Source organism: Halichoerus grypus, chromosome 6, assembly GCF_964656455.1.
Source record: "Halichoerus grypus chromosome 6, mHalGry1.hap1.1, whole genome shotgun sequence".
Classification (NCBI taxonomy): domain Eukaryota; kingdom Metazoa; phylum Chordata; class Mammalia; order Carnivora; family Phocidae; genus Halichoerus; species Halichoerus grypus.
The window spans coordinates 39,652,010-39,664,576 of NC_135717.1; the positions used below are offsets into that span (position 1 = coordinate 39,652,010).

The 12,567-nt window shown below is 58.3% G+C and overlaps 1 protein-coding gene across 1 annotated transcript; it reads left to right on the forward strand.

Moving 5' to 3' along the window:
* Nucleotides 1–472: 472 nt before the first annotated feature.
* LOC118530118 (mastin-like) lies at nt 473–2,381 on the forward strand. The gene is given in 5 exon segments (XM_078074078.1): nt 473–533; nt 689–869; nt 1,048–1,322; nt 1,933–2,087; nt 2,211–2,381. Coding segments are annotated over 5 exon segments (843 nt in total).
* Nucleotides 2,382–12,567: the final 10,186 nt, after the last annotated feature.

Sequence of the window (12,567 nt, forward strand, 5' to 3'; positions counted from 1 at the left end):
CACGAGTGACTGGGGCCCAGAGAGCAGGACCGTGGGCCAGCGGAACAGCCCCCAAGCCCAAAGGCAGAATGGCTTCAACTTCATCTCTGCCTCAGCCTAAAGTCCCTTCCCTGAGACAGCAGCTGGGTCAGGCCCCTTTCCACCAAATTCCTCACTGCAGACATCAAGTTCACAACCATGCCCTTTGTGATGGGACCCACTCCCAAAGTGTGGCCCCGACAGATTTCCTCCTTTGCTTGCCCAGGATCCAGCCCGGCCCGCCTGGCAGAGGATGGCAAGGCTGTGACCACCGGCCCCATGGAAGGAGAAGGCCTGTTGGGCCGCAGCGTGTCCCCCTGAGAAGGCTGGCCTGCCCTGGCCACTTCCTGTGTTATTAGGATAAATGGGGGCCCTGGAGGGGCGGCCTGGGAAGGAACTGCCGTGGAGAAAGCTGGTGCTGGGGTCTGAGCTCTCTGCCCCTAGGCCCCTGCAGATGCTGTGGTTGCTGTTTCTGACCCTCCCCTGGCTGGGGGGCTCTGTGCCCGTGACCCCTGGTGAGTCCTGATCCCCTCCAACGTGCTCAGGGCTCCCGGGACTCAGCCAGGGGGAATGGGGACTGTCCCTTAGGGAAAAGCTTCCCTTGTCCCTTCCTGAGCTCTGGGAAAGTCATTGTCTGGGCCCCTGATGGCCCCTCAACTTGTTTCTGCAGACTCCGGCCCAGGGTGTGAGCTGGTGGGCATCGTGGGGGGCTGCGCTGTCTCAGACAGGAGGTATCCGTGGCAGGTCAGCCTGAGGTTCTACAGTATGAATCATGGCCTGTGGCAGCACATCTGTGGGGGCTCCCTCATCCACCCCCAGTGGGTGCTGACCGCTGCCCACTGCATTGAGCCGTGAGTCGTGCCGTCCCCATCCCCATGGCTGGGTGTGTGTGTGTGTGCGCACGTGTGTGTGTGCATGTACTGTGTGCGTGAGCAGGGCCCTTCTGCGGGAGGCGGGCTTCCGGAGCCCTCCCCAGCTCTGAGTGCCCCCCAGCCTGCCCTGAGAAGCCCCGGCTCCCCTCTCCCCCAGGGACGACCTGGAGGCTTGTGCCTTCAGGATCCAGGTCGGGCAGCTGAGACTCTATGACCACGACCAGCTGCACAGCGTGGCTGAGATCATCCGCCACCCCAAGTTCAACATGAGCCTGTCCGCCATGGGGGGCGCAGACATCGCCCTGCTGAGACTGGAGAACCCTCTGATGCTCTCTAAGGATGTGAACCTGGCCTCCCTCCCGGCGGCCTCCCTGAGGCTCCCCTGGAGGAAGATGTGCTGGGTAACCGGCTGGGGTAACATTGCGGACAACTGTAGGTATTAGGGAGACTAGGAAGGATGAGAGGCTGGGGGGGCTGGGCCTTTATGGAAAGTGGCTCACCGCATGCACCTTCTGGGATCCCGGGCTGGGTGGGCTGTGATGCCAGGGTTTTGGACGGGAAGTTTCTGGAACACATCTCAGGAACTGGGAACTTGCTCTGGGCAGGCAAGTTTCCCTGCCGGATCCCACCTGGACTCTGGCCACCAAGGTCGGAGGGCAGACGGGGGCCCTCATGTCATGTGGGAAGAAATCCAGGCTCCCTAGTTTGGGTGACCCACCAAGGTCCCATCTCCTCTGCTGCTGAGGCAGAATTTTCCCAGGGGGCCTGTGGGTTCTGCTGCGGACATGGGCACGGGAGCCCGGACTTTGGCGAGGGGGTCCCACATCCTGGAGCTGGATGGGCACCCAGACCTTTAGGTGCCGTGTGGCCGACCCTGAGCAGGGTGGATGTGGGGAAACAGTGCCAGGTCTGGTGCTGGACCCCAGCCCGGCAGTGGGGGTGCCCTGATGGGCAGGGGAAGGCCCAGCACAAAGTGGAAGGAGTATCTGTGTGGTGGGAAGAGGAGCCCTGGTTCTCACGCAGCTCCTCCCGTTGCCCACAGTGCCGCTGCCCCCGCCCTACCACCTGCAGGAGGTGGAGGTTCCTATCGTGGGGAACAGGGAGTGTAATCACCGCTATCAGAACTTGGACAGCACCGATCAGGTCATCAAGGGCGACATGCTGTGTGCTGGGAGCGAGGGCCAGGACTCCTGCCAGGTGAGGCCCCAGGCGGCCCTGGCCACTTCCTCTGTCCCCTTCCAGCCCAGGAGGATGGGACCTGCCTGTCCCTTAGCCATGGGGACAAGGGAAGCTCTCGCTGAGGGCCTTCTCTCCCCACAGATGGACTCTGGGGGCCCCCTGGTGTGCCGCTGAAATTGCACCTGGATCCAGGCGGGGATCGTGAGCTGGGGCCAAGGGTGTGGTCACCGCGATTTCCCTGGGGTGTAAACCCGCGTCATGAGCTACATGTCCTGGATCTGCCAGCATGTCCCTCTGTTCCTCAGACCCTAGAATGGATGGGCGCCCCATCCTCTTGTCTCAGCACCCTGTTTTCCCTGTGGGGGGCAGGGAAACAGGGGCGAGGCCCCCAGCGGGGAGTACAGAGTGGGGAAAGCCCAGGAATCCTGCTGGAATTGGATTCTTATTAAACGTGGTGGGAAAACCTTCCAAGCCTGCACATCCATGCTTGACTGTTGTGCATCTGGGCTCAGGGAGTCGGCCGGCCAGGCCCGCCTGTTGGGGTCCCTGGTGCTGGCATCTCCAGGCCAGGCAGAGAGGAGAGGGAAGGGTTCCAGGGGCAGGTTTCTGTGCTTCTCTCCCCGAAAGAACGTCAGCTGGGATGGGGTGCTGTTCTCAGCCCCAGACTTCCCTCCCTCCTCTCCTCCTTCCTGCTTGCTTCCCTCCGGCCCCACTTAAGCCACGGCTGAGGCATGGGATCCGGAGGGGATGCCCATGGGGTCCTCCTCCCACTGTTCTGCAGAGCCCCCTCCGCTCCTGGACAGTGTGGCCGGCTGGTGCCACAGACCATTTCCTCCCTTTCACCAGCTCCTTTTCTGGATGTTAAAAGTCCCATGTGACGAGTCAAAATGTCCCTGGTTCATTCTGAAAACATGTCCTGTAAGCCTTGGCCCCCTAAGGTCCTCCTGTGGGGGTGGCTTCCCCCCTCAAGGACAACTTCACTGGGAAAACAGGGGTCCTCTCAGGCACCTCTGCATTTTCTGGCTGCTACAGTGATGTGACAGCCAGCCCCGCACCCCACGCAGCTCTCTGTCATAGTCCAGAATGACCAGAGCTCCAGCGCGAAGTTCCTTATCAGGGCCAACAGGCTGCTCCCTGCCCTGCCCCGGACTGCTCAGCTCCCAGAAATCTCAGCTTGGCTCCTTCCCACCAACCCCCAACCCCCCGCCACCTTAAAAAAAAAAAAAAGGCAACAAATAAACATTAAATGGAAAGCATTTTAAAAGAGCCCACAGCTTCCATGTTCCTGATTCCTTCGTAGCCAATAAATAGGACACAAGGGCCTGGAGAAGCCGCCGAGACCTCTGTGTCCACAACGCGTTGGGGCCTCCTGGGCACCCCTCCCTGCACTGGGGATTTGGGGGTCTGAAAAGAGATAGCCCCCAGGTCTGCAGCAGGACTGTCTTGGGCTTAGCCACCAGGCGGGAGCCCATTGTCCAGCTCCCCCTCGAGGTTGGGAAACCCCTTCTTAGGGATCCATGCAGGGCCGCTTTCCCGTCTCCCCGGTGTGGGTGTGGCCACATGAGCCGGCTGAGCCGAGGCGGGGACAGGGAGCAGGGTGCTGGGAGCCGGGCTGCTGAGGGCAGAGGAGGTGGGGGGTCAGCTGTGGGGGTCAGTGGGAGTCAGTGGCAGCCCTGCGGGTACTGCAGGGACAGCGTGGGGGGACAGCTTCTGGCACCCGAGAGCACCCTCCTGCCCTCTCGTCCCTCACCTTGCAGGCTTCAGTACGGAGCAGGGACCCACCCGGGGTCGAGACGACCGGACCCTTCCCCAGACACAGCACCCTCACCTCAAAAACCTCAGCCAGATCCCAGCACTCAGACTGGGAAGCCTTCTCCCCACGCTGGCCGAGGGGGTGTCCAGTCCCGGCAGGAGGGAGGAGGGCTCTGTGGGGGCCACACTGGGTCCCCAATGAGGTCCCTGAACCCCAGCCCTCGCCGGCGCAGGCCAGGTTCCCAGAACTCTTGTGGGTCTGCCTGGGGGAGTTGGTGGTCCCACGGGGGCTGCCCTCCTTCCCAGGTGTGTCCAGAGGGGAGGTGTGGACCCAGGACCTGGGGCTGGGGACCCCGGCTCAGCCCTTATCCTTCGGGTCTGCACTCTGATGAGGCTCCTAGGACAGGCCTTTCCTGACCGGGGGCACCTCCTGTCTTCACTGCACTCACTGCCCTGGAGGTATGTGATTCGCCCCAGGACAGGCATTTGTCTACTTTGTCCACTGTGTTCCCAGCACCCATCCCTGGTCAGCCACAATGTGTTCTCTGCAAATGCTGATGCACTGACCACTCATGCAGGGAAACCCTGCCCTGGAGACCCCCAGCTCTCACCCCACCTACTTCCTAGGCGGGGAGGATAAAGGGGCTCAGAGGCCCCAGGAGCAGACAGCAGAGGACCTGGAGTAGTAAGGACCCCGCTCAGACCCCTGCCCTCTCCACTCCCAGACCCGGAGGTCCTAGCCCTGGTCTCCCGACTCCAGCCCTCCCCTCTCCCCACGCAGATGCTGTGGCTGATGTTCCTGACCCTCCCCTGCCTGGGGGGCTCTGTGCCCATGACCCCAGGTGAGTCCTAGCCCCAAGCAATAACCCTGCTGTCCTGAAACCCACTGGTGATCGCGAGCCTGCACTGACCTGGGGTGGGACAGGGTGCTGACCTCCACATGAGGATGGCCCGTGGGAGAGACAAGGTGGGAGGCTGTGCTGAGCTCCAGGCAGGGGCATCTGGGTCCCTGAGGGCTCCTCATTGTGCTTCCCCAGATCCTCGCCTGGGGACTGAGCTGTGAGCATTGTGGGGGAGCACGATGTCCCTGCTGGGAAGTGGCTGTGGCAGGTCAGCCTGCGGGTCTTCAACAAAGAGCGTGCCCAGTGGCAGCATGAATGTGGGGGCTTCCTCAACCACCCCAAGTGGGTGCTGACCACTGCCCACTGTGCTGGACCGTGAGTGATTCACGTGGCTGCCCCCTTGGGGGTGGGTGGGAGGGGAGCAAGCCAGGGAGCAATACAATGTGAGAGGACAGCGTCCTGGGCCGGGTGCAGGAGACCCGGGGTTCACGCAGCTCTGAAGCTGTCAGGGGGAGCCTTCAGGCTCTGAGCCCCTAGAGACAGTCTTGCTGCTGGGGGTTGGGGGGACCAGGTGCCTGCCTCCATTCAGCCTCCTTGAGAAGTTCCTGGGCCTCTCTCTCCCAGGGATGTGCTGGAGCCACAGAAAGACAGGGTCCAGGTCGGGCCGCTGAGACTCTATGACCACGACCAGCTGCACAGGTGGCTGAGATCATCCGCCACCCCAAGTTTACCCTGAGCCTGTCCGCCATGGGGGGCGCAGACATCGCCCTGCTGAGACTGGAGAACCCTGTGACGCTCTCCGGGCTCGTGAGCCCTGTCACCCTTGCTCCCGATTCACTGGTGCTCATCCCCGGAATGAAGTGCTGGGTGACTGGCTGGGGCACCTTTGGGGTCCATGGTAAGATTGGGGGACCTGAGAATGGACAAGGAAGAGGTCGTGGGTGCGGTGCATGGGGACCACATGGCCGACAGCCTCAGTTGCAGGAGGGGGGGTGGGGGGACATGACCGGGTCACAGATGTACCACAGGACTACGGGCCACCCGCCCGCAACCAGGCTCTGGGACGCATCTGAAAACACTCTTGTTTAAACTTGGACAACATCCCAAGAGCAAGTGGGCATTCTGTTTGCAGCTGGGGAAGCCAGTCGCTCAGGACTCAGTCTCGGGGGAGGGGCTTTATTCCTGTGTTTTCCCAGTAACAACTGCTGGGGGAGAGCAGATCCCCTCACTTCCCTTGCCTGTCCCTATTTACCCAGGCTGTGTGCCCACCGGCGGTTAAGATGGGGAAACTGAGGCACGGGCTCATGATCACACAGTGGTCCTGGGAGAGGCTCCCTCCCCACCCCGGCTCCTGGCTCCAGGGCTGGTGTTGCTGGCCATGGGGCAACCCCCCAAAACCAGGACCTGCAGGATGTGTGGGAGGGTGTGACTCCTCCTCCCGCATGGCCCTGTGTGGTGATTATCAGACACCAGGGAACCGCATGGCTCCAGACCCCAAAGGTCCCCCAAAGCCAGTCCCAGCTCTTTCATGGGGTCTGGCTTTGAGTGGCCCTTCCCCTGGCGTAGCCCCACTCTCCTGACTGCCAGAATATTGCAGCTCTGCTTCCTGGCTATTACTCAAGCAGCAATACCCTCGGAAAACTGACCCCACGACGGTCAGTCTGACATGGCAGGCTCTTTGCTGTGGCTATTTTTTCCAGATGGCTTTTCTCCTGTTTATTCAAGCCTGGCCTTTACTGTCATGGTCTAGCTTTCAGACACATGACACTGAATTGGCCATGACTCCCTTCCTTTTTCCATCAAAGCTATGGTATGATGTGTGAGTCTGAGAGGTGAGGCCCAGATGCGTGACCTGGGGCCGGCTGGAGGGTCACGAGCCCCCGGAGCAGCCCGCACTCACCCCCCCCTCCTGCAGCACCACTGTCCCCGGCCCGCTGCCTGCAGGAGGCGGAGGTCCCCATCGTGAGCAACCGGGTCTGCGAGAAGATCTAACACCAGGACCCACCTGCTGGAGGCAAAGGCAGCACCATCGAGGAGGACATGCTGTGTGCAGGGAGGAAGGGAAGGGGCTCCCTCCAGGTGAGACCCAGGCCCCGCCCTCTGCTGCGGTTAGGGCTTCTGGGCATGGCAGTGGGACCACCATGGCACTCTGTGGCCAACTGACCTGTGATCACCCTTTACAGGGTGACACCGGGGGTCCCCTGGTCTGTTACTGGCTGGACATGTGGATCCAAGTTGGAGTGCTGAGCTGGGGTGCGGCCTCTGGGCACATCGACTATCCTGGGGTCTATACGCAGGTGACAACCTACTCGTCCTGGATCCACCAGCACATCCCCTTGGAGCCTTGATGGGCCTGTGTGGGCAGAGGAACCAGGCACCCCCACTGCTTCCCCCTGTTCAGCAACACCGTCTCCTCAGTGCCCTGTCCTTCTCTGACTTTGGGGCCCAGGAAGCCGAGGAGGGGCTCGGAGGCTGGTGTCTCCCTGACAGTGGGCAGGTTGGGTAAGAAGTGCCAGGGACCTTGCCTCCTACCCGCTACTGCTGTCCTATTAAACTGTGTGCAAAGCAGCCTCAAGGACTTCTGTGTGTCCTTGACCGTGGTGGGGGGAGCTTCCTGGTCCTTCCTGGGTTCCAAGTCTCTGAAAGCTTCAGGGGCTGCATCTGCTGGCAGAGCTGGGTGGCTGAGCTGGGGAGACCCTGTGGTTACTGCCCTGCCCCGGGTGGGACTGTTTCCAGGAGGTCACTTTCTAGGCTCCTCCAGAGGCTCAGCCTCCCTCCCCAGCCTTCTCCCCCAAACCCCAAGAACGAGACAGATGTCCTCTCCCAGCACTCCTTCCCCTGGTTTGGACAGTCAGTGGCTTCATTACCTCAGGTCTCCTATCTGCACCATCAAACTCAGTTTCCCCTGGGGCCAGACATCAAGAAAAGGTGAGAGGTGGTCCTGTGTCCAGCGCCAGGATGTGTCCTTCTCTAGGAAAGTGGTGGTTCACTCCTGCCCCCCAGCCTGGACCACTGTCTGCTGATGTGGGGCCCTGGGAGCCACGCACCACATGGGGCCATGTACACACAACTTAACTAAGAGTGAATTAAGTGAAAACTCATGTCCTCAGACTCACAAGCGACATGCACTGGACAGTAGGTACAGAGACACAGTCCATTGTCCTGGAAAATTCCACTGGGCAATTCTGTTCACAGTTCAGAAAGTTGACTGTAGCCAATATAATCCAGAGATGGAGGTGGGGAAGAGCCCGCCCAGCTCCCTAGAATGCGGCTGCTTTCTTGCTCCAGTCTCTCTGCTCTCAACTCTTTCCAACACCCAACTCTTCTCTGCTCCTCCACCGCACAGGGTCCTCAGTCCCATCCACCCTGGTGGACACTGCTCCTGCCTCCCTTACACTGGGAAGAAGATAAATGGAAGCTGCTTTGAATGAGGGTGTGGTTAGGAATGGAGGGGTCTGGGACCACGTCTCAGTTTTGTTTCATTAAACTGTTAGCAAAGCAAGACAGAAAGTGCCCAGTGATTTCTTAGGTGTGGGTGTGGCTGGGAGAGGTCCAGTGACCCTGGGCCTTCCTGATGGGGGTCCATCTGCTGTGAGAGTTGGTTTGGAGAAATTGTTGCTCCAGGCCAGGCACTGACTGGGGGTGGTGGTGGGGATAGAAGGATGGAAGTGGTGGCAAGAGGGAGGGGGGATATTCTCAGTGACTATTCCACTCTTGGGGCCCCTGCTTACAGCCCACCCTCCATTAGAAGGCCTCATCCCAAAATTGCAACCATCCATCCACACATCCACCCACCCGTCCATCCGTCCGTCCATCCATCCATCCATCCATCCATTCATCCATCCAATCATCCATCCATCCATTCATCCACCCATCCACACATTCATTCACACATCCACCAATCCACACATTCATCCACACATCCATCCATCCACTCATCTACTCATCCATCCATCCATCCATCTATCCACCCACCCATCCACCCACCCACACATCCATCCATCCACACATCCAAACATTCACTCATCCACTCACCCATCCATCCATCCATCCATCCATCCATCCATCCACACATCCATCCATCCACACATCCATCCATCCACACATCCATCCACCCACACATCCATCATCCACTCATCTACTCATCCATCCATCCATCCATCCATCCATCCACCCACCCATCCATCCATCCATCCACCCACCCATCCATCCATCCATCCATCCACACTTTCATCCACTCATCCATCCACTCATCTACTCATCCATCCATCCATCCACACATCCACCCACCCATCCATCCACTCATCCATCCATCCATTCACACATCCACCCACCCAACCACACACCCATCCACACATCCATCCATCCATCCACCCATCCACATATGCATCCATCCACTCATCCATCCAACCATCCATTCATCCACCCATCCACACATCCATCCATCCACTCATCCACCTACCCATCCACACATCCATCCACACATCTATCCATCCATCCACCCACCCGCACATCCATCCATCCACTCATCCATCCATTCATCCATCCATCCATCCACTCATCTACTCATCCATCCGCACATCCAACCATCCATCCATCGATCCATCGATCCATCCATCCATCCATCCATCCACCCATCCACACATTCATCCACACATCCATGCATTCACACATCCATCCATCCACTCATCTACTCATCCATCCACCCATCCATCCACTCATCCACACATCCATCCATTCACACATCCACCCACCCATCCACACATTCATCCACACATCCATCCATCCACTCATCTACTCATCCATGCATCCAGCCATCCACACATCCACCCACCCATCCACACATCCATCCATCCACTCATCCACTCATCCATCCATCCATCCATCCAACCATCCACACATCCATCCACACATCCACTCATCCATCCATCCATCCATCCCTCCATCCACTCATCCATCCATCCACTCATCTATTTATCCATCTGCACATCCATCCATCCATCCACTCATCTACTCATCCATGCATCCATCCATCCAGACATCCACCCACCCATCCATGCATCCATCCACACATCCATCCATTCACACATCCACTCATCCACCCATCCATCCACATATCCATCCATCCACTCATCCATCCATCCACTCATCCACCCATTCATTCATCCATTCACTCATCCATCCATCCATTCATCTACTCATCCTTCTGCACATCCATCCACTCATCCACACATCCATCCATCCACCCTTACTCATCCACCCATCCATCCATCCATCCATCCACCCACCCATCCACCCATCCATTCATCCATTCACGCATCCATCCATCCTGAAATGCTATGTGGCAGACCCTGGGCTGTTTATGGAAGATACAGATATGAATAGAACATGACCTCTGCCTTCCTCAGTCTTCCAGTCTAGCAGGAAACCACCTTTTAAGCAAATAATGAGTATAGGGTGTGGCATATAAGTGGCACACCCAAGGTAGATTCAGTGGCCATGCTGAAGACCTAAGCACTCCTGCCCCCCAGCCTGGACCACTGTCTGCTGATGTGGGGCCCTGGGAGCCACCCGCCATATGGGGCTGTGTACATACAACTTAATTAAGAGTGAATTAAGTGACCCAGGCCTGTCCTGGGCTCCACTGTGACCATCGCTTCCCACAGCTCAGCTACCTTTGGGTCCTCTGATCGCGTCTTCCTCCTGCCTGCTCTGCACACTCTCCACTGTCCCTCCCCCTGGAAACCCAGGCCCTCTGTCCTGGTTGCCTGCCCTGGCCGCCCTGCCCTGGCAGGGCTCTACTAGGTCCGCAGACTTGCCTGGTGGGTGCCTGCACTCACACCAGCCCCTGCCCGATGGTCATCCTGCGAAACCCACTGCCCTGTAGGATACCCCGCAATGTCTTGTTTGTTGGTTGGTTTTCCCCTGAGGTTATTCAGTTTCCCCAGGAGAAACTTCTGGCTGCTTCCCCTGGCTCCAGGCCAGGCTTGGGGAAGGGAGCTGGATGCCCCACCACGTGCTTGCAGATGTCGCCCTGGGCCCCATTTCAGTCCCAGGCGGGGCTTCCTGCACCAGGAGCCTCCCAGGGCTGCCCTCCCTGTGCGTCTGTCACTGGGTTGTTGGACTGGGAATGTCCAAACGCCTCCAGGAGAAATGAAATGTCTGGTCACGCATGACTGATCTGCAGGAACAGGTCGCAGCTAAACACTGTGCAGCGAGCCAGCTTCAGATCCACGGCCTCTGAATTTCCGAGGGAGGGTCCTGGGGATGCATCTTTGGTTACTGACCTGGGATGTCTGCTCTCAGCGCCTGATTAATACCCTCGGTGAATACCCAGCCTGCTTTCTGCTCTTGAGCTCACTTTCAGTTACCTTATATTCAAAAACAAGAGGAGGCTATGTTGCTACTTTAGACTTGCTCATTCTCATATCAGATTATGGGCACAAACACTCCTGCATTTGGAAATTTAAAAATACACTTCCAAAGAATTTTCATGTCAGGGCACCTGGGTGACTCAGTCGTTAAGCATCTGCCTTCGGCTCGGGTCGTGATCTCAGGGTCCTGGGATCGAGCCCCACATGGGGCTCCGCTTCTCCCTCTCCCTCTGCTTATGCTCTCTCATAAATAAATAAATAAATAAATAATCTTTTAAAAAAGTAAATAAAAGAAACACATGAAACAGACCATAAAGAAATGACTGGGCTGCAAAGCCAAATATCAGTTCCTTGGCCCTAAGTGGGAGGCAGAGCTCTGGGGAGGTAGATTGGGCAGGAAAGCAGGTGCACAAACATCAGGAACTGGAAGGGGGTGAACACAGGCTGGACCAGCTGTGATTCCCTGAATTTGCCGTCAGAGGCCATGGACAACGTGGAGGCAGGCACAGCCGAGGACGATTCAGGAGGAAGAACACCTGGACAGACGTGCGCACTGAGGGACCGCATGTGGGCCACTGACAATCGCCCCAGATGTGAAGTACAAGTTAACACAGCAGTCCCACATGGTTTCCCGGGACAGTGACACTCAGCCTTCTAGGACCAGACAATCCCCACTTCACGCAAACCCTCCCAGGCAATGGGCTGCCATCACTAGATGTGGGACCTGCGGTGTCCTGGGCACCTCAACACCTGGGAAGGCAGGAGGAGCCCCAGGCCCAGGTGACCTCAAAGTCTGGGGAGCCTGAGCGGGTTCTGTCCTTCTGGGATGGGAGTGGCCTGCATCCCCCTTTTATCTTTACCCGGTGTCCACCTGGACTCAGGTGTGAGGTCTGGGTAAATGGGGCATTTCCGCCGGGACAAGGCCAGGGAGGCTGGCCTCTCGGTGTCCCACAGGACGTACAACTGAAGGAGAAAGATCGATAAACCCTGGAGGAAAGAGCAGGGTGGTGGACTGAATAGTGTCCACTTCCTGACCCCGGGCACCTGTGAACATGACCTGATTTGGAAACAGGGTCTTTGCAGATGTAAGTGAGTTGAGGATCTTGAGATGAGGTTGTCTTGGATTTAGGGTGGCCCCTACATCCAGTGATGGGCGTCCTTAAAAGACAAAGAAGAGGGGGGTTCGAGACGAGGAGACGCAGGAGAGGAGCCTGCCAGGCTGGAGCAGTGCGGCCATGAACCCCGGGCCCCCAGGGCCTGCAGGGGCAGCCATCCCGCCCCACCGGGATCTCCCCGGACGTGGAGGGGCATCTGGGGGTTGAGCCCCACGCAGACCTGCAGCCCAGGAAGCTAGCACAGGTGTGGTGAAGCAGGGGCAAAGATGTCAGTAACTCTAATTGTTGTGGTCAAATAAAGTATCCATTGCAAGCAGATGCGCTCCTGGCGGAATGGAATTTCCGGTCGAAAAGGACCCTGGAACTTGGCAGGAGGCAGGAAGCAATGGGTGAGGTAAGGTCCCCCGCGTCTCTT